The sequence below is a fragment of the Ictalurus punctatus genome, chromosome 27, assembly GCF_001660625.3.
Source record: "Ictalurus punctatus breed USDA103 chromosome 27, Coco_2.0, whole genome shotgun sequence".
In the NCBI taxonomy this organism is placed as follows: domain Eukaryota; kingdom Metazoa; phylum Chordata; class Actinopteri; order Siluriformes; family Ictaluridae; genus Ictalurus; species Ictalurus punctatus.
In genome coordinates, this window is record NC_030442.2 from 9261799 (window position 1) to 9282673 (window position 20875).

A 20875-nucleotide genomic window follows, 5' to 3' on the forward strand; every position below is an offset into this window, starting at 1 on the left:
CCTCCCGCGTAATTTAATTCAAAAAGTGGACCTTTCATATTTTGTATATTCATTACACATAAAGTGAAATATAATTCAAGCCTTTTTTTTGTTTGTTTGTTTTAATCTTGATGATTATAGTTTAAAGCTCATGGAAATAAACATCCTGTATCTCAAAATATTAGAATAAAGAATTTATAATACAGAAATGTCGACCTTCTGAAAAGTGTGTTAATTTATGCACTCAATACTTGGTCGGAGTTTTAATCCTTTTGCAGGAATTACTGCATCAATGTGGCGTGGCATGGAGGCGATCAGCCTGTGGCACTGCTGAGGTGTTCTGGAAGTCCAGGTTGCTTTGATAGCGGCCTTCAGCTCGTCTGTATTGTTGGGTCTGGTGTCTCTCATAGATTCTCGATGGGGTTCGGGTCAGGAGAGTTGGCTGGCCAATCAAGCACAGTAACACCATGGTCAGTAAACAGTTACTAATAGTTTTGGCACTGTGGAAGGGGCCAAGTCCTGCTGGAAAAGGAAATCAGCATCTCCATAAATCTCGTCAGCAGATGGAAGCATGAAGTGCTCTAAAATCTCCTGGCAAACGCTACATTGACTCTTGATTTGAAAACTCAGTGGACCAACACCAGCAGATGACATGGCACCCCAAATCATCACTGACTGTGGAAACTTCACACTGGACTTCAAGCAACTTGGATTCTGTCCCTCTCCACTCTTCCTCCAGACTCTGGGACCTTGATTTCCAAATGAAATGCAACATTTACCTTCATCTTCCCCATGATTGTGGTTGTGTGTACTGAACCAGACTGAGAGATTAAAGGCTCAGGAAACCTTTGCAGATGTTTTGAGTTAATTAGCTTATTAGAGCTCTTCTCAGGTCTACATTTCCGTATTATAAATTCTTTATTCTAATATTTTGAGATACTGGATTTTTAATTCCCATGAGCTGTAAGCTGTAATCATCAAGATTAAAACAAAAATGGCTTGAAATATTTCACTTTGTGTAATGAATCTAAAATATAGGAAAGTTCCACTTTTTGAATTACATTACAGAAAAAAATTAACTTTTCCATGATATTCCAATTTTTTGAGATGCACCTGTATGTTTATGTTGAAATATTGTGATGTACTTAGTGGTGTTTTTGCTAATTTGTTGGTTGGTGCTGTAGTTTCATTATTCCTGTGAGAAGTTTGAGGTTGTGTGCAGCACTGACATCACATGGGGATCTTGCTAGTGCAGTTACAATGGCATTGAATATGAGGGGGGGAAATATAATGATGACAGACATAAGGTTTAGCAGAGAGGTTTCATTGTTGGCGCCTAATAAAAGAAGAACAAAAAGCTACTTTTGTCATCCACTATTTTCCAACAACATTCAATGTCATATTTATGCCAAAATCCAATGCAGAAGTAGTGAGGATAGAAAACATCGGACGTTCCAGAATGAAATGCAACTTTAGTTCTTCAGTTAGTCTCAGTCCACTAGTTTCATTGGACAAGTACTGTTCTAAGATTGCTGATATTTACTATAACAGCACTGGTACATTTCACTGTTTGTATCACTCTTTGTTTGCTCTTCCAATTCTAGCAACAGTTTTACATTGAAACTGTTACTAAAGCTACTATGGGCTGTCGGGCTATTTGTGCATCTGTACTTTTGTTTATAGAACTGTTGTATAAAAGCAAGATCACACTTGTAATTGTGCTCTTATTCTGAACGTCAGAACTCTAGCTTGTGCAATGTGCAATATGATGCTGGCGTGAGTCATGGCAAAGGTTTGGCTCGGGTAGTTAGTCATCCACAAGATTGATGTTATTGATAGTATTTCCATGTAATTTGAAGGAAGAGAGAGTGTTATAGAAAGGACTAAAGCACTGCTGTATCAGTCACTTTAGTAGGGATAGAGTCTTTCAGTTTTCAAGGTTGTATTTTTACTTTAGTATATATTCTTTTCACCAACTCTGTATCCTTTAATAATCTAAGTGTTGTGCTTATAATGTAAGCCTTTGTTATTCATCCTGTAGTAGAATTTTTAGATTTAATTCGTCATTACACATTTCTCTCAAACCACATTCATTACTAGTGAATATAACTTCTTCTCTTCTGTTCCTATCTCTTACATTTCCTGGCCCAACCTTCTTCTGAATGTTAAAACGTCTTTCATTTATTTCTCTTGCTTTCCCAACTGTTGGCATTTTCTCACCACCACTTTCCATGTGAAATTTAATTTCTGCTTTACTTATTGGTATTTCAATGTCAACTCTATCATGGCTAACCACTTACTTAGCTGCTTTATCAGCATTCTCATTTCCCTCTGGTCTCAAATATGCTCAAACCCCCATAAACTGAACTTGATTTGCTGATTCTAATTGTGTGTATAATTCCAGGTTGGATTTGAAAATTTCGCTACTCTTGGGCTAAGTTGTATTTATGCCACTCCCATTCATACACACACACAAAAAAGAATATGTATGGTTTACATAAAAAAAATCTGTTGAGTGCGTTTGATCCAATGACTGCTATTAACATGATCATAGTGGCATTAAAAAATTGTGTGAGAAAACGACAAGATGACAAGACGACACTAGGGTGTTAGTGCTGACAGGAAGAGATTAAATTAACTCGATCGACTCATGCATGGTATAGTTGTGCAGTGGATAGCATTGCCAACTCACAGCTTCTTAGAACCTGAGTTTGAATGTTATTTAATTTCTCAAGCAATGTCTCTGATCCATATTGTGTTGACACAAATCTATAATTAATCTAATCAATGCAATATTAATGGTCTTTTTGGCTTCCCATTTAATACCAGACATCTCATTATATTTAACAGTATGAAATTTTTGGTTATTTTTCCAATATGTGCTGCTCATGTAAAAAAAATAAAAATAATAAATTAATCAAATCAAAATGAACCCTAAAGAATTTAAAAGTCTTTCTCTTTCTAGTTGTTGTCCACCTCAGCCCCTCCCCTATCTTATTTCTTGTAAAGATTACTAACCTCCCCTTGTAATGCGTATCCCCATATTGAATTAATGACTTTCCTTATTGTGTATAGCAAATTTCTTAATTTCCATCATGTCCTACATGTGCCCTCTTTTAGCTGGTGCTGTACCACAAGGATCTGTGCTCTGACCTATTTTACCTTCTTTTACACCCGGCCTTTGGAACAGTGAAAATTTAGTAATTTGACATGATTATACTATATATTAACAGATATTTAGAAAATTATCATGATGAAGATAATTTTGAATTGAGGATAATAGTTGAACAGGGCCCCAGTCAAGCAGCAACAAAACACTAACCACAGAAATATAATCTTTATGAACATTCTGTAGTCAGCAAACAGGGCAAATCCTGAATCTGTATGTCTTAAGAATAGGATCAGGTGTCCTATTACATAAATGTATTATTGCATGAGTAAGAATCTCATGGATTCATTAGAACTCATTGATAAAATTTCATCTTCTTAACTAACCTCATTGCTTCTGGAGAACTAGATGAGATTTGCTGGGTGATCTCACTTTATACCAGCGTACATTTTTGCAATTTAAATGAATTCAGATCAAAATCATACAACACGTTTTTTTTTTTTTTTAAATGAGACAATGCCATACGAGGCACAGGAAGTAAAGGCGTATTTGCCGTATTTGCACAAATGGGGAAGAAAGGGTGTATTTACCTGAGTCATCCAAACACTTTCATCACCACGCTGATTCAACATGCCTGAAGGCTGCCTTCCAGACCAATAAAATCTACACCTGCATCTGATGTGTGTTAACTTGACTTTTATTTAATTTTCATTTCCTCATCAATCACATATGGGCATGTGAACACACACACACACACACACACACACACACACACACACACACACACACACACACATATATATATATATATATATATATATACATATACATATATATATATATTTATTTATAATGTCACCAGACACCAGAAACAAAATACAAGAAACAACTTTCCTAAAGAGCTGCATTAGTTCCTGAGTAAATCTCACCCAAGCTCTCACTAAATATACTTTAGCACTGTAATTAAGCATGTGTATGGAAGATTTGATTTAAGCAGAGCAAGAGGAGTTGTGACGTCTATGAAGATCCACATAAGCTGCTGTAAGTGTTCAGCACAGACTCTTAGGTGTGCTAATGATGGTGATCAGCCAGGTGAGACAGGAAGAAAGTGATGCACTAAACAGGGTGTGTTGGCGCTTGCACCACCCATCTTGCCTCACAGTGTGTCGTCAAAATCATGACTCAAGTTTATAAAAGAGGTGAGGCACATTTCCACATCTCACATTCTGAAAAGTTTGGCTCTGGAACTGACTATAGACTTTATCATACACAATCAGCAGCATTAATTATGCATACTCTTCTGCTTGTCATGGTCACATCTGGACTGGTGTTACTTCAGACATCTCAAGGTGAGTGATGTTTTTGAATGTTGAATTTATTAAAAATTCAATTTTGCACATAATTGTTTGGTAGATGATTATATCCAAAATAATATACAATCCAGTCCAAGCGTAGAGCTGTTAATGGTCCTGACACTGTGATAAAAGTGCTGCAAAAGTCTTTCCACCACATATTTTGATGAATTAGTAAGTCCTGAATCAGGTTAAAGGTCAGCAGTACCACATAAGATGTGTGAAATCTTAATGTCCAATAAAGTTATGTTTTTTATGTTTTACAGAGGAAAAAACTCAAATTGTTTCTTTTAATCAGCTACATAGAATACAGGGAAAAGTGAGTCCAAAAGTATCTCAGAATGTGCTAGAACAAAGTAGAAACCTGGGTCTTCATTAATCATGATGTGTACACAGTAGTCTGTGTTGTATCTGACTATTTCACTGAAACATGGCAGATTTATTAAGATTAATAAGCTTTTACAGTATCTATGTAGATGTACAGTCATAGGTCTGAATTACCCACAGAAGCCATTACTGCTTTCGGTTAAATGGAATTTTTGGCCCTTAACCCTCAACTGCTCATTTGTATAAATGAGATCATTGTAATGCACTAAAACCAAATTGTTACTGTACAGCCAAATCACACAAAAAGCGTTGGAATGTGAATGCAACATGGCTTATCATGCTTTTTTCTTTTTGAGCATGTCGTGCCATTGTTAGAAACCGGAGAGATTTCTTTACTGAAATATGAGTGACTTATCAGTAGATACCAATTAACAAAGCAGTATTGAAAAAGTAACAGTGAATACCAAAGTTGAAGTGAAAAATGAGACACACAAATTCTATACTTGTGCATGGCTGAGTCCTTTCAAATGAGGATTATTTATTTATTTATTTATTTGTTACAGACATATTGCACTGAGAAATGTGCTAAAAAGCAGTGAGTATTATACATACTGTACAGTGTTGGCCTGGACTGCATGCACTCCCCCTACATCAATGTGCAATCGGTACACGTGAAAGAGGACTTGCTAACAACTGTAAGCTTTTATGGGAACAATATTTACATCGATTCAGTTCATATTTCATGTTTTATCTCCACGCAAATGAATCGAGAGCAGCCAGAGGCCTCATTCTGCTGAAATGACTGCTCAAGTTACACAGGGTCAGATTTACATCTGGGAATAAGCAGTGGCTATGGTGGTGGCAGTGACGATGCTGAGCTCAATACATTTGATGGAAATAAACAGAATTTATATATATATATATATATATATATATATATATATATATATATATATATATATATAGATAGATAGATAGATAGATAGATAGATAGATAGATAGATAGGTAGATAGATAGATATAGATACAATATGTGGATAGATATTTATTTATCTACAATAGGTAGATAGATATTTGACATGTCAAGGCCAGCAGTCCTCTGCTTCCAATGAGTTTCCTCTAAGTTCATCCTTCTCAGCCATTTTTAACCTTACTGTGACAGCAACTGAATGGTGATATGGAGTCATTTAATGATGTGAGGTTGTGATGGGTAGTGGAAAGCCAAATAAATTAAAAAATGTCTAGTAACAAAATGAGCAGAACATTCATCAAATTACAAAACAAGAAATGTAAAAGGAAAACAACTTTGTCTTTATAACTTTACATAAGTAATAGGGAAATGTGCCCCCTGTTAAAATACTATGTGTTCAAAGAGTTGTCCAAGTGATATGGATGTACACTTTTTTTTTTTTTAAGTTTAGATACGAGAAGTCTGGGTATTGACTACTCTATATTTGTCTAGTAAGTTTCCATTGCCAAGCTATGAATGAAAGCAGCAGGGTTTAAGGCAGCTTGTGTCCAGTTGTAGTCTAGTTAGTGGCAAAGCACAATACCAAACATTACAATTTCATTAATCCACCCACACATGTGAAACATTTGGATTCACTGAATACACAAGTCTAAACCAACTAACAACACACCCTGAAACTCAGTTTACTGAGAAATGCATGTTTGAACAGGAACTCCTGGTTGCTTTAGGAATTCTCTAGAATAAAATCCAGATCAAACAAATGATATAACATCATAAATCAGCTGCTTGATCAATGCTGCCTGAGTCTTAATTGAAAATTACGCTATAGGGCTCCAGATTGTCTTAAAGATTCCCAATATATCTAGTATATCACCCAAGAGAGCATAACTGGTCCTGCTGTCTATATGAGAAAGACATCATTCCTTTCTCCTCTGTCAGTCAGAAAGACATTAGCAATTATAAGCTTCTATTAGCTCAGAATATAGAATACACATTTGTGAAAGTGGGTTACTCCATGGAATGAGCAGCAGTTTGAAAAGATCAAGTCATTTTATTCACCTGTCTTCGAAAGAAGCATGTATCATTCTTGGTAATTGTACAAGAACCCTAGCTAGTGGGTGGGAATAGGCTATGACTTATTTGGATTATGAGAAATTATTAATCTATTAAATTGTCTCTTCTGTAACCATATGTTATATGATCTACACCCCCCCCCCCCCCCCCCCCCGCATAGGCCTGACTGCAAATCTCGAACAAGATGACTTCCTTGAAGAGGCAATGGCTGAAGGTTTTATAGTTGGCACTAAAGGACCTACCAAAACTGAGAAACCACAGGATAATTACAATGTCATTACTACCCATGACTCACTAAACCCAGAAGCAAATCTATCCCTGTTTCAGAAAGATAGTCTGCCAACAGTAACTATCGCCAAACCCCCAAAGGCTAGTACAGAGTTCACCAATGAAATTGCTAAGGAACTTCCAAAGAATGAGAGTGCTGCTGTTTTGAACACAGTTGGCTCAAGCCAAACCACCACACTGTCCCCCGAGGAGAATGCTGAAGGCTCGGGTATGTTCCCTGAACAAGTTATTGAGATGCACACTGCCATAGAAACTGTGGCTGAAGTGGACATTAGCAGCGAGGGTTCCGGCATGTTTTCAGAGACTCTCAATGAGAAGCAGGAAGAGGATCTCCAGTTCACCACCACTGTCCGTACTTCTGGAGAGCTCGACAACTCTACACTTGTATTTGATTCAGCAGAAAAGAATGGTGAATCTAGGATGGGGCCTGAAGTTCCCACCTCAGATTGGCTGACAACTACGTCAACCATTATTGTAGAAGCTGAAATTATAGCACACAAAAACAAAGAAGTAGCAGTGGAAAAACCCTTAGATGAAAGTAATCAAGATCTAACAGGTAAAGGTATTCCATCATTTAATCACTATGATGTGACACAAAATAGTATATTCTTGGAAAATTACTTGTACAACTTTAGTTAAATCTTTCAAAAATATATAAGCTATTCCACTGAATGGTGGTGCAATGCAAAATCATAATGTTTAACTCTCAGATTATATTTTCTCTATGCAGTGTTTTCTGTGCCGGATCCAGAACCCACTATATCTGCACGGGTTAAAGACGGCACACCTGGTGAGTTAATGTAATGACATTGCATGCCATTGTTGATCATTTTCTTCTTTTATCAAACCCTGTATAATCTTGTCAATATTCTGTTTTTCTTCTGTCTAGGTTGGCTTCTCATTTTAGCATTATGCCTTACACTTGGAGCTGTTATCTGCGTGTTTGCTGGGATTGCCACCAAAGACATGTACAGTACTTGTTTTAAACTACATAACATATGCTAGATACTTATGATTATATGATAGATATTTTCTGGGGTGCTTTCATTTTAAGACTATTTCCTTATTTTGTAATGAAAGTATGTACTTATCAAGATTTCAGATAAATAATATCACTGGCTATCTGTAGTCATTTACAGTAAATAACATCATGTAGCTAATTAAAAACTAACAATTATAAACTACTACTACTACTACTACTACTACTACTACTACTAATAATAATAATAATAATAATAATAATAATAATAGTGATAATAATAATAATAATAGTAATAATAACAACTTGTTTCATTTTTTTTTTCTTGTTTAGGTGGTACGGGCCTAGTAGGAAATGCCTCAATATCAACTCCACAGAGTCGAAGAAACATGAGGAATATGACAAAGCAGCAACTCTCCCCATATCAGAGAAGGAAATAGTGGCACTCATGAGCTCACAAAATGAAGAGAGGAAAAACCATACCATTATCAGCCTTGATGAAGTTCCAGAAAAAGAATATCTGATGTAGTACTAGTGGGAAGTAAAGGAAGTGAGCTCTAAGCCCTGACCATTAACCATCATCAGCTAATGAACAAAGAGATTAAGTTGATTTTTTTCCTAGCTAATGCTAGTGTTCGGCCTGATTTGTTACCGTTAATGTGCTTCATGGATAAATGCTAATCACCTTACAGACAAACCACACTTTAATGAAATGCACTTCTCACTGTAAATCCTTTCCATTATCACTTATCGCTTACAGCTTAGTTTCTAATTTTCTTCTTTCTTTTTAATCACAAGCATGAAGTTGCACCTTTTTAATATTAACTCTACTGGTTTCAATTTTGAAAGAAAAGTGCTTGTTAATTAATTGCAGTGAATAACTAGAGAATTGCTAGTTAAAATGTTATTAAACTATTATGAAATGTTATTACACTATTTCACTATTGTTATTTGTAAATACCCACCTGTAAGTACTGTGTACTAAAATATAATGCTTTCAGATAATCAAGCATAGAACAATGAAATGCTACTTTTATTTGACATGCATAAGATATACCTGTTTATGTTTGGAATTACAAATGTGCTTAATTAGCAATAAAATGTGTGACTTTTGTGAGGACCACATACTCTTATAAGCACTGTAACATGAGAAAATAATTTGTGAGCTCCTTTTGCCGGTCCTCATGTTTACATGCACAAAGCTCCTAATTATAGTCTGTCTAATTCTTTTAATACATTTCTCATTATGAGGACAAGAACGTTTGTCCCCAATTCATATTTTATTCCTGTGGGGTTGGTGAGGTTGATTGCACATTGTCTTGATGAAGAGAATTAAACATTTTATGGAACAATGTGTATTTTAGTTTATTTGAGCTCAAAATAAAAGACACATAAAATAATAATGTTTCCATTATTTACAATTTAACATCTGCATCCATAGAAAATAGAGGAAAATCACATTCAAAAAGTAAATCTTGTTTTGAAAATTTATCTTGGAGTAAATCTGGAATAACACAGAACACAAAACAAAACAAAAAACATCACTTTAAAAACATTTGCACACACATTCATTAGCATATGAATAAAAATCTCAGCTGACAAAAAACCTGGGTGTTGTGTCAGGCCCTGCCTGAGCATGTACACCTTAATAATATACACATTTACACAGTTCTACTTAAAATACTCCTGAACTTAAACACTGTCTGTACTCCACCAGTTTTCATGGTATTAAAAGTACTGCATATGTAATACTGTATATGTAATGGTATCCTTAACTAAAGGTATCCTCTAGGTTTTCTGCATTAATTAATAGTCACTAATATTATAATCAGAAATTAATTCTGAAATAAAAGAATTCGCTGGATAAAACCATGTTACATGCTACACCAGAAAATCTGATCCAAACAGGCTGTGGAAAAATCTTTTCAGTTAAGATTTGAATGCTATTTGTTTATGTTGTAGTAAACCATTAACAAAATGCTGAGTACAAGGCTTCAAAACTATATACTGTAAATTATTATTATATTTCGATATAGAATTAATAATACTTTCACAGGTCACATAAGAAAACCTAAATAATGGTAAATACACAAAGTGCAAAGAGGCACTTTAAGATGAATAGCAAGATTAGTAAATGATTGGACAATTAAAAGTAATGATAGATCACTATAGTACAAGTAAAGGGTGTATTTTCACGGTGAATCAGGATGGATTCTATTTTTTCCATGATCATTTTTTTTTTCTTTTTTCCCTCCCTCTATTTAAATACATCATTGGCAGTGTATGTGATGTGTGATGAGAGCCTTATATAACACCACTGCGGCAATGCGGCAAAATCCATTCAGTTTTACAGTTTACTTTCTGTAGGATTAAAGAAAGTGGTTTGGGAGTTAATATTACTTATCTTTGCATTCTGTACAGTTTACATTTGCTGCATGCAAGACATGGTTTTTAATCAAATCAAATTAAATTAAATGTGTGCATACATGCATGGGCTGAATACATAGTTCATAAACTTTAGAATTATGTCAGCATACCAACTCATTTGACAATCACTAAATCATGAACACTGTAACTCAGGAATCTGTGAATGTCAAAGGTGGTACCAAATAAGCTGTCCTCATATATATAACCATTTGCCAGTGTTTGACACCAGCCTTTGTGTCTGTTCTGGTTGTTTAATTACTTGGGTGGCATTTTCGTTGGTGGTTAAAATTAGCATTGAATGCAAAATCCAGCCCCGCGTTGAATGCCTGTCATGGTAAGAGGCTGATCTCGAGTGCCACCACCAAGGCTTAATCCGTCTAAGTCAAGTCAGTGAGGGCAAGTTGCACTTCCATCATCTGGCCACTAACAGTGCGCCCAAACATTTGTGGCTTTACATATATTTCTGATTAACAAGTAATAAAGTATTGGGAGGGTAGTTGATGGGGTCCTCAGATTGCTCTTTCAGAGTATAGGTTGGGAATTCTTGTCTCCCAATTACATGGAAACCCCTACGTTAGACACACCATATGTGGAATTTTGGACAAAAACTTGTATTTGGCCCCTAAACCTGATCTGGAACTCTTCACAGACTGCAATAAATATACAAAATGATGAAATTCAGAGAAATTCTGCCAGTTAAAGGTTTTAACTTTGCTCACTGGCTCAGCCATCAGCAATTAGGAGTCATGGGGTCTTACTCAAGTTCGCAGCAATGAGCAGGTAGAGGGTTTGGCCCTCACTCAAAGGTACAGCCATCATGGGAGAGGACAGTTGCACTGGAACCTTACTTATGTCAACCACTGATTTCAACCTTAAGATCACAGGCATAAATCCCTAACAACAGAATGGAGAACAAACTTTAACCTAAGTCACCAAGATCATGAGGAGTTCATTATACAATTGTTTGTGCTGGTATAATGCATGCAAATAGTTGTTTGATGCTTGTGGTTGTCATCATAAATGTAAAGTCTGCATTCATTAAATTGTTTTCACCCAGAATAGCAAGCTTGTAGCACTCGGCATAAGGCGAAGCTGGATCTTTGTGCTGTTTTACTCTTGAGTCCAAGGTTCCTCCTCAATAATGGAAAAGACAGCAGGAGAGCCATTTGGGGTCAAGTTGATCTGAAAGCAATTGTCATGGACAGCTAACTGTTGGACCAGGCACATTCAATGAATATAAAATGAAAAGTGGACCTAAAGGGATTAGCATTACATTGTGTTTTTCTCAAGGAATCTTTGTCCAAAGCAAGTGGTACAAAAGATGCGAAGAAAAGTATCATATTAACTATTGTAATGGACAGAATAACTTTGGCCTACAGTTTTAAAGAAAAAGATTCAGGGATATCTTTTCAACTACAAAAGATAATAGTGCAGGAAAAAAGTATGGGAAAATACCAGAGCTTTCAAACACAATGAAATGAAAAACACTTTGGATAGTTGAAATGGCCAAAAAAATTAATCACAGTATCATTGCAACATTTTCAAAAACATTTTTGATTTTGAGGAAATAGCAGTCTTTGTTATCAGCTACACAGTACACATAGGTTTAAAAGAAAACAACCCAAAGCCAGCTTGGGTTTACAGTCTACTACCAGACTAAAAGGAAATCTTACTCTGTCATTTGTGTCACTAATGACCATTTATACACAAAACCAAAATGTATCTTCTACATGCAAGTTTCTATATCTGTGAGAGTGTTATGTACCTTGCAGTCATCTATTAGCACTTGTGGAGAGGAGTTGTACGATGCATATACACCATGGTTTGTGTTATTCTCATATAAGGATTGTGATTTGGTCATCTCGAAGTCATCTGTTCTCATCTGCTGGGCATCAAGCATGTTGAGCTCATCTTTGGTGAGGTGGTACACGATGCCCGCTCCATAAGAGTCTCCAATAACGTTGACCGATGTTCGGAAGCGATCCCTATTGAGTTGGAATGAGACACAGAGCCATGTGCCACAGCTTAATTTATTGACAGGCCATTTATCATTCCTAGCTGGATTATGTTTTTCTGTTAGCTCTTAAATGCGCGCGCACACACACACACACACACACACACATCTGACATTTAGTGCATGTACTTCCACAAATATTGCTTTCTGTTGCTAATAATTAGTTAGTCAGTTAGTCATTATATTATATTATATTATATTATATTATATTATATTATATTATATTATATTATTAAGTACTAGTGGAAACTCCAGTGCGCTGCCCAATCCCATATTTTGGTTGCCTAGAAACCTCAGTGACTGGACTATAAATGGTAGCTAATGCAAAGCATATGGCCAGCCATTTAGCTAGTTAATAACATTAATACAGGTAAAGATAATGAATTCCTGTGGAGGGGATGACTGCCTAGCCATAGTCCATATCCTCTCCTGATGTTTCTAATATAGTTCTAATATAATAGTTTCTAATAAAGCATATAATGCTTGCGACCTTGATAAAAAGTCACAACATAATTTTTTTAGGTTTCAGCTATGAGCAGATTTTTTTTTTCTCTGGTCGTTGAACCTACCTGTCCACCAAGCAACTATGAATAAATATTATGGCCCTGAAATCTGTTTGTCTCAGGCCCCTGGGCTAGTAATATATTTACCTCTGAAAAGCAAAATCTCTGCCATTGTTTAAATTACTTAGTTGATAGTTACAACTGCAAAAAGTAAAACTGAAGACAGAGCACCCTATTGATAGTGACTGCATCCTACAGATCAAAATCACTACACTACAGTTCCTCCTGATGACAGTACATTTAGTTCTCCTTAATAATCACTTAACTATTATTATGTTGTTTATATATATATATATATATATATATATATATATATATATATATATATATATATATATATATATAAGAAGAGTCTTGCACATATTTACTCACAGAAGCCAGTCGACAGCGATCAGTAAGCTGATGTCTTGGGTGGGCAGTCCCACAGCGGTGAGAATGAGCAGCATGGTGACGAGGCCAGCGCTGGGAATACTGGCAGCTCCCACACTAGCAAGAGTAGCTGTCAGGCTTCAACAAAATCACAACATTATTTTCACCTTAACTTGGTGCAGTGTTGAAACTATTAATGGTGTGACCGCTATTATAACTTTGAGATCATTTGTAATGCTAATTATGATTATTTGCAGATGTTACATGTATAAAGTTGATACAGTACAATGCAAAATGTGAATCCAAAACCAGTCTTTATTTAACACCCACATTTTAGACCAAATGCGAAACTCATTTTTGAACTTCTGTCATCTGTCACAAAGCCGCAAATGCTTAACCTACCTGACTGTAACAATCTGACCAGGACCAAGTTTTATTCCATTCATCTGTGCGATGAAAATGGCTGCTACTGCCTCATAAAGTGCCGTGCCATCCATGTTGATTGTCGCACCAACAGGAAGCACAAATCGAGTAACCCTTTTATCAATGCCCAAGTTTTCCTCCAGGCAACGAAACGTAACAGGCAGCGTACCAGCACTAATACAGAGACACACATTATTAGTTACAGCCTCCAAGCCATATCTAGATGCTTTCTTTAATGTTGAATTAATAAAATAGGAAGTACAGGAAAATGACCTACCTAGATGCTGTTCCTAAAGCGGTCACCCAAGCTTGAAATACTCCCATAAAAAATGTAAAAGGGTTTTTACGAACAATGACAAAATATATCAGTGGGAGGAATATGCCACCATGGATGATGAGGCCCACAATGACTGTGAGCATGTACATGCCCAACTGCTTGGCCACCACCTCCAGGTCATTAATGGAAATAATCTTGCCACAGATCAGGCATGCAATGCCCACAGGGGAATACCTACGAGAAGGAAAAAGTAACATAAGAGTGTGTAGCACACAACCAGTACTACTTACTTAACTAACTAAGAAACTAATTTGAAATGTTGCTGTTAAATTGTTGTAGCACAGTTTGCTTGGCTGACTTTAATAATTATGACGAACAATATGACTTTTGATGTATACTACGACTTTAACAAGCACAATGTACTGACCACATAATCATGCCAACAAGTTTCATGACGATTTCATTGAGAACGTTGAAGAAGTCCATCATCAGCTTGGCTTTCTCCCCCATCTTTCCCATGCAGATTCCAAAAGCCACAAAGAAACCAATGAGCCCTAGCAAAAGAAAGCATGGTGTAAATCCTATATAAGGATCTGAAGACATACAGAACTATGATTACTGACAGACCTAAAATACAAATTTACCATAATCACCATAAACAAAGCTGTTCACACGACATAATCCTCTTAAACTTATATCCTAAACCCTGATCATAATGCCATTTGAACTTCTATGTGTATTACCCTTTTTGTTATAATCTTTAATATGTTTACTTATATTTTGTAATCTAGTGTAAACATGCTGTATATGCACCTAAAACATTCATGCCACTCTTGAATTGAAGAGATTTCTTCATAACATATTTTGCCGCCCATTTGGTGGTATTTCGTCCAAACCGATGATGAGGTGGATGATGAGATGGATGATGAGGTGGATGATGAGGTGTTGCTACCTCTACCTTATTTGTAACAGTCTGAATCTGCAAAGAAAGCAATTATTATTATTATTATTATTATTATTATTATTATTATTAGTAGTAGTAGTAGTAGTAGTAGTAGTAGTAGTAGTAGTAATAGTACTAGTAGTAGTATTGTTGTTATTCATTCATCATTCATCTCCATCCAGAGCCTACACCCTGGACAGGACATTGCAGTGCATCATGCACACACATTCACACCTATGAGCAAAAGTGTAACCAAACCAACTATCCACACGATTTTTTGAGGTGGGAAGACAGAAAGAAAAACCCATAGGAAATCCACATGGACACAGGGAGAACTTGTGAAACTTGACACAGATGATGGACCATGGAGCTGTGAAGCAGCAATGTTACCCAATCGGAGCCATCATCATCCTCATTTTACATTAAGCTTTTTTATTGTTAACAACCAACCACCAATTACATCATGGATGCAGCTTATACGCAAGTATCATCAGCAGTAAACTCAAATGCTCAAATGTATTTACCCAATGTTTGGGTGCTGATTGAACCCTCATGTTCCTTTGAAACATAAATAGATAATTGAAACCCACCTGCTGAAAGCAAGCTTGTACCAGATTCTCTGGAAAGAGATTTCTGATTAGGTCAAATAAGGCATCCAAAGTGGACACATCATCGTTCTTCTTGCCCTCTCCAAAATGTGATCTTAGTTTGGGGTGGCCCGGGTGGATAGCCAGAACCAGAAGCACCCCCAGCACTGCAGCAATGATGGTTGTGGACATGTAATACACCATGGCTCTGGTGCCGAGACGACTGCTAGATTTGGCATCTAAACCTGCCAGACCTGCAATAAATAAAATAATTGATTGGTACAAATTTATTTCAACTTAATATGTGATTATTTCTAATGGTTAATTTGTTATTTCAAGACAGTATGCTGTTATTTTGAGTTATCTTATTATTTCAGTCTCCTGTTATTTCAACTTAACAGTTAACATCTCACTTTTTACCTAATTGCCAATTAGACATGATGACCATTATTGGTCCAATTTAACACACAAACAAATAAATAAATTATATTTTTAGAACTTTTAACATATGCACATATGTCAGCAGTGAAGATGGATGCAAGTGCAATCTTTTTTTGTATAACAGGCAAAAGAAAACTAACAAAAGTCCAGAGAAGATTCATAAAATGAGCAAAACAAGAACTTGGAGAACAAGGGGTTGAAACACATAACAGACAACATAAGCTTAACAATGAACCAAAGAACTCTCGAGACTTACATAGAGGCACTAATGAAAGGGAAACATAAAATCAGTAGGGAAACTGTAATCAGTAGGGAAACAGCATGTGACATGGTTATGTGACCGGGCTGTGGTCTGTGATCTGAAATGACACTCAACTGGTGCTGATGAACTGGTGATGAACTGGTGCTTATGAGACAATGAAATTCATGGTGTGTTTGTTGTAAGCCTACCTGACATGCAGCAAGTGAGGAAAATAATTATTTGAAGGCAGGTGCAGACAAGCACAACTTGCTGTAATTAGGCGAGCTACATGATTACTGAATATTGTGTTTAATGGATGCAGCTTTCCACTAGCCAACGAAATTGGATAGCCCTGTCCGAGATCAACAGAAGTATGTATGTGGGAGGTGATATTGTGCACAATACCTGTGATTAAACTGGAGATGATCAGGGGCAAAATCACCATCTTCAACATTCTCATGAGAATATCACCAGGGAAAGCGATGATCATGATAACATCTGGGTGAAGAGGAGATGCATAACGCAGAAGGGCACCAGCCACTGAGCCTACAATCACACCTGGAGAAAACACAGCATCAGATAGAATCGGACAGATATGTAAAGACAGACATGTAGTATTTAATAAAAATGTCCTCTATTTTCAAATGCAATATTCTACAGTATATAAAATCGTATCTCCATAATTTGCGTGACTTTTCATCAGCAGCTGTAGTACCTTAAATCTAATCAATTTATGTATTTTAAATGTTACAAAAATATTCAATTTAAATAATTTACCTTCTACTTACTGAACATTACTCAATTTATTGATTTTTTGATACTGCTTTAGTGTTTACTACAACCCCAATTCCAAAAAAGTTGGGACGCTGTGTAAAATGTAAATAAAAACAGAATGCAATGATTTGAAAATCTCATAAACCCATATGTTATTCACAATAGAACACAGAAAACATATCAAATGTTTAATCTGAGGAAATGTACCATTTTATGGAAAAAGAATAAGTTAATTTTGAATTCTATGGCCGCAACACGTCTCAAAAAGTTGGGATGGGGGCAAGAAAAGGCTGGAAAAGTAAGTGTTACTAAAAAGAAACAGCTGGAGGATATTTTTGCAACTAATTAGGTTAATTTGCAACAGGTCAGTAACATGGTTGGATATAAAAAGAGTCTTTCACAGGACCATTAGGACACCAGTCCATTGCAGGGTACAATACGCGCATACACACGTGCACATTCACACACATTCACACACATTCACATTTTCGGCCAATTTATCTTAACCAATCTGCCTAATGGCATGTTTTTGGAAGGTGAAAGGAAACCGGAGAACCTAGAGGGCACCTGCAGAGACATGGGAAGAATATGTGAAACTCCACACCGGCAGAATTTTATATTACTGGACCTTTACCAATTTTAATTTTAATACCTCTGGCCTATATTGGTCATATTGGTGTATTTGTTAACTAACTGAATTGAAGTTAAGTAAAAGAACACACCAAGAAAGATTATTTTGTAATCTGTAAGGTGTTCAGGAGAAGCTTGAAAGAAGGTTTGGTCTAGGTTTAAACTAATATTATTGGAGTAATTAAAACTTCAAACAATCACACAGTCACACAGAGTTACGCTTACTTGAAATTTTACACACGGTTGTAACCATCATATTGAATTCTTCAAGCAATGTTCAGTTACTGAGTTCTCACAACTGTGAAAACTTCCAAATGAGTAAATATGACATTTCAACACATCTGAATAGTGATTGTTCATTTTATTTAGTCATTTCCAATGTAAGGTTTTACTTTGTAGTGTATTCCACAATAGATGGGACATTCCCTGAACATGTACAGTCAGATGTTATAAGTCCATTCTCCACATACACTATAATAACAGGTTATTGGTTCCACCTTTCTATTACTCAGTGTGTATGGTTTTTCCCCACATAGAGATGGTTACCATTTCATGAGGTACAATTATATGCTTTTTTTTTTTTTTTTTTTTTAGATATTTTTCACAGTTTAACCATAAATTAAATGTTCCTGAAATATATACACTGACACCTTCATAAATATTTCTGCTAGTGCATGTGATTAGAGATGGTTAGTGTGTTATTCTGATGGTTTTATAATGCATAATAACCAGGAATGTATTTATTTAATTAAAAAATCATCATATTAATTAATTAAATAAATACACACATTTATTCATGTATCATATGCTTTTATCCAAAATGAAAAAGGCATAGGCCAAACAATGGTTCTGTTAATTCATATTCATAACCATCTGATCACTAACTCAGAGCTTAAACCAATGAGCCACCACTGTCCTGACTATTGTAGCTGTTATCAGTGTGTTAAATATGATTGTGTCTATATCAGGATGTCTTACCAAGCACTGTGAGTGCTAGAAGCAAGTTCTTCATGAATTTGTTACAGAGACCTCCACATGCTGGCCCTGGAGGGGGAGCTGGAGCTTCAAAGTGACACTCATGCATTCGAACCTCAACTTGCTTCTCCATGCTGTTGGCACTGACAGAAGAGATGGAAATACAGATGGATCTTATAAAAGTCTTTAACATTTTTTTTACTGACTTCATAAGCATACCCATGTCTAGTTTCTCCTCATTAATTGCCAAACCATTGCCTATTTGTTGCTGCCCTTCTACAATATATGTTTCTGGTACACTGCACTTGTTTATGTCTGTGGGAATAAAAAAGGACAGCTTGTGACTTTAAACTCCAGACTCTGCAAGGTAAAAAAAAAAAACACCATGTGACTGTTAAGTGGTATCTTCCACCAGTCCTGGCATGTTCCACCAGTCCTGCAACCTTGGTACTGTCTACTAGATTTATAGATTTTATGCACCGACAAGAAAAGGTACATTCTGTCCTCTCTTTCTTTCAAAGTCTCATTTGGACTCAATAGAATTTTACCCCTGGTGTCCCCTGAGCACCCTGCCCTGCATCAGGGAAGGTTTTCCCCTGAAGGTTTTCTTGTGCAGTGCTAACTGTGCTGTCAGCCTGATGAAAGATAGAAGTTCAGGTTTTTATTATCAAGGCTAATTGGTGATACCTGGAATGGGGTGAAAATTATGGCAAAGCCACCCTGGATCAAAGTCAGTTCAGGGGTATTCTGTCCTCAGAGGAGTTTACCAGTACTCAGAAGGATACTAAAGCCATTTTTTTTTCTTTTATGGGGAAATTTGGCTACATGGCTTTGGTTTCCCCACACTTTTTCTAGACTGAGACTTGGACACCACGCTGGCAGACTGTGACAAGGACGTCCTGCTTGCAGCCTGGGGGTCAACCTCCTATTCTAGTTACTCTGCTACAGACTTGGTTCTCTTTGGACCTGCTAGTGGTCAGGTTTCCTGAGTCACTGCTGTATCAGTTTCGTGACATGCCAGCAAGTTGGCCAACCAGCATCTCCCACCTGATGACTCACTTGTACTTATGATATTTCCACATTAAATACCACACAAAAACTGCATTTACAATCTCTCCATTAGCAAATCACTAATGGAGATCACATTGCCAAATCACGAGACCTTGGGAATGCTGCCTCTCTCGATTTTTTAATGTTCTGTTTGTTGATGAGGCATCAGGGGTTCTTATTACCTTATGACTCCAGTACAGCACTGGTTAACTTAATGCCATTCTGCTCTGAGACACAGGGCCAGAACAGGTTCTGTCATAACTTGCCCTGCTTTTGTTTTGGTTCTGTTGCCCTTTTCCTATTATTTGGTTGTTTCCTGATTACATCCACGTGTCCCTTATTTCAAGTAGTGCATTAATACCTGGTTTTGCTTGTCCTTGGTTGCAAAATCTTGCCATTTTCCTTGTGTGCAATATCAAATCTCTCAAATGTTAGTTAGTCATTATTGTGGCTGAACCATTTCCTGTTTTCCTGTTCCTTTCTATAATGGTAACTTTCTGGCATTTTACAGAATATGTTTGTGAAAATGCCTTTGCATTACAAAATGTGTAATTGTATCACAATTTATTTCAGACATCTTCTATAGTGCAAGAGTGTGAATACGTCTACCCAGCAAAAAAAAAAAACCTAAGCCACTTGTTATAAGCAAATTCTGAATAGAATTCAACATGTTCAACATATTAAATAGTGTCAAGAGTTCTCTTGCTTGCTAATCTCCCAGTGCTAACCTTGCTAAAGTCTCAGTGAGCAGAGTTCCTTGATAATGCAGCAGCTTTCAGTGTCCTTTACTTTCAGGTCATGTCTCTTCAATCTGCCTTGATGCTGTCCACTAAGGGTAATCACATCACGTGACAAAACAGTACAGTGTCACTTGGCTTTGATGTTGTCTGGGTTTAAGATTATTAAAGTCACTTCTCCTTCATAACCTTGCCTGGTTATATAATTTCAGAGTGCTTAGTAATCAGGTACCTGTGAGTAAGAGCATTGCAGAATAATTTATGGTGTCCTTATACCTTTGGTTCTCTTTTTCTCTAAAATGATTACAGTAATTTCATTACTCAGAGCTAGTGTAATTCCCAGTAT

At 36.4% G+C, this 20875-nt stretch overlaps 2 protein-coding genes across 3 annotated transcripts; one reads left to right on the plus strand and one right to left on the minus strand.

The window, feature by feature from the left end:
- Positions 1-4287: 4287 nt before the first annotated feature.
- cd44a (CD44 molecule (Indian blood group) a) lies at positions 4288-9481 on the plus strand. Its single transcript, XM_017458726.3, has 5 exons — positions 4288-4437; positions 6972-7655; positions 7830-7889; positions 7989-8067; positions 8412-9481. The coding sequence occupies exons 1-5, from the start codon at positions 4377-4379 to the stop codon at positions 8605-8607; spliced, it is 1080 nt and encodes a 359-aa protein (XP_017314215.1). The 5' UTR covers positions 4288-4376; the 3' UTR covers positions 8608-9481.
- A 181-nt stretch (positions 9482-9662) lies between these two features.
- On the minus strand, positions 9663-18905 carry slc1a2a (solute carrier family 1 member 2a). Of its 2 annotated transcripts, XM_053676675.1 has the most exons (11): positions 18746-18879; positions 16769-16921; positions 15685-15935; positions 15079-15130; positions 14965-15018; positions 14579-14705; positions 14152-14385; positions 13854-14048; positions 13455-13589; positions 12271-12490; positions 9663-11687 (listed from the first exon to the last, which is right to left on the minus strand). In XM_053676675.1, the coding sequence occupies exons 1-11, from the start codon at positions 18873-18875 to the stop codon at positions 11616-11618; spliced, it is 1623 nt and encodes a 540-aa protein (XP_053532650.1). In that variant the 5' UTR covers positions 18876-18879; the 3' UTR covers positions 9663-11615. The 2 variants fall into 2 exon arrangements, with proteins under 2 accessions (XP_053532650.1, XP_047007619.2); XM_047151663.2 differs by having other exon boundaries at positions 14965-15130; positions 18746-18905.
- Between the last annotated feature and the right edge of the window lie 1970 nt (positions 18906-20875).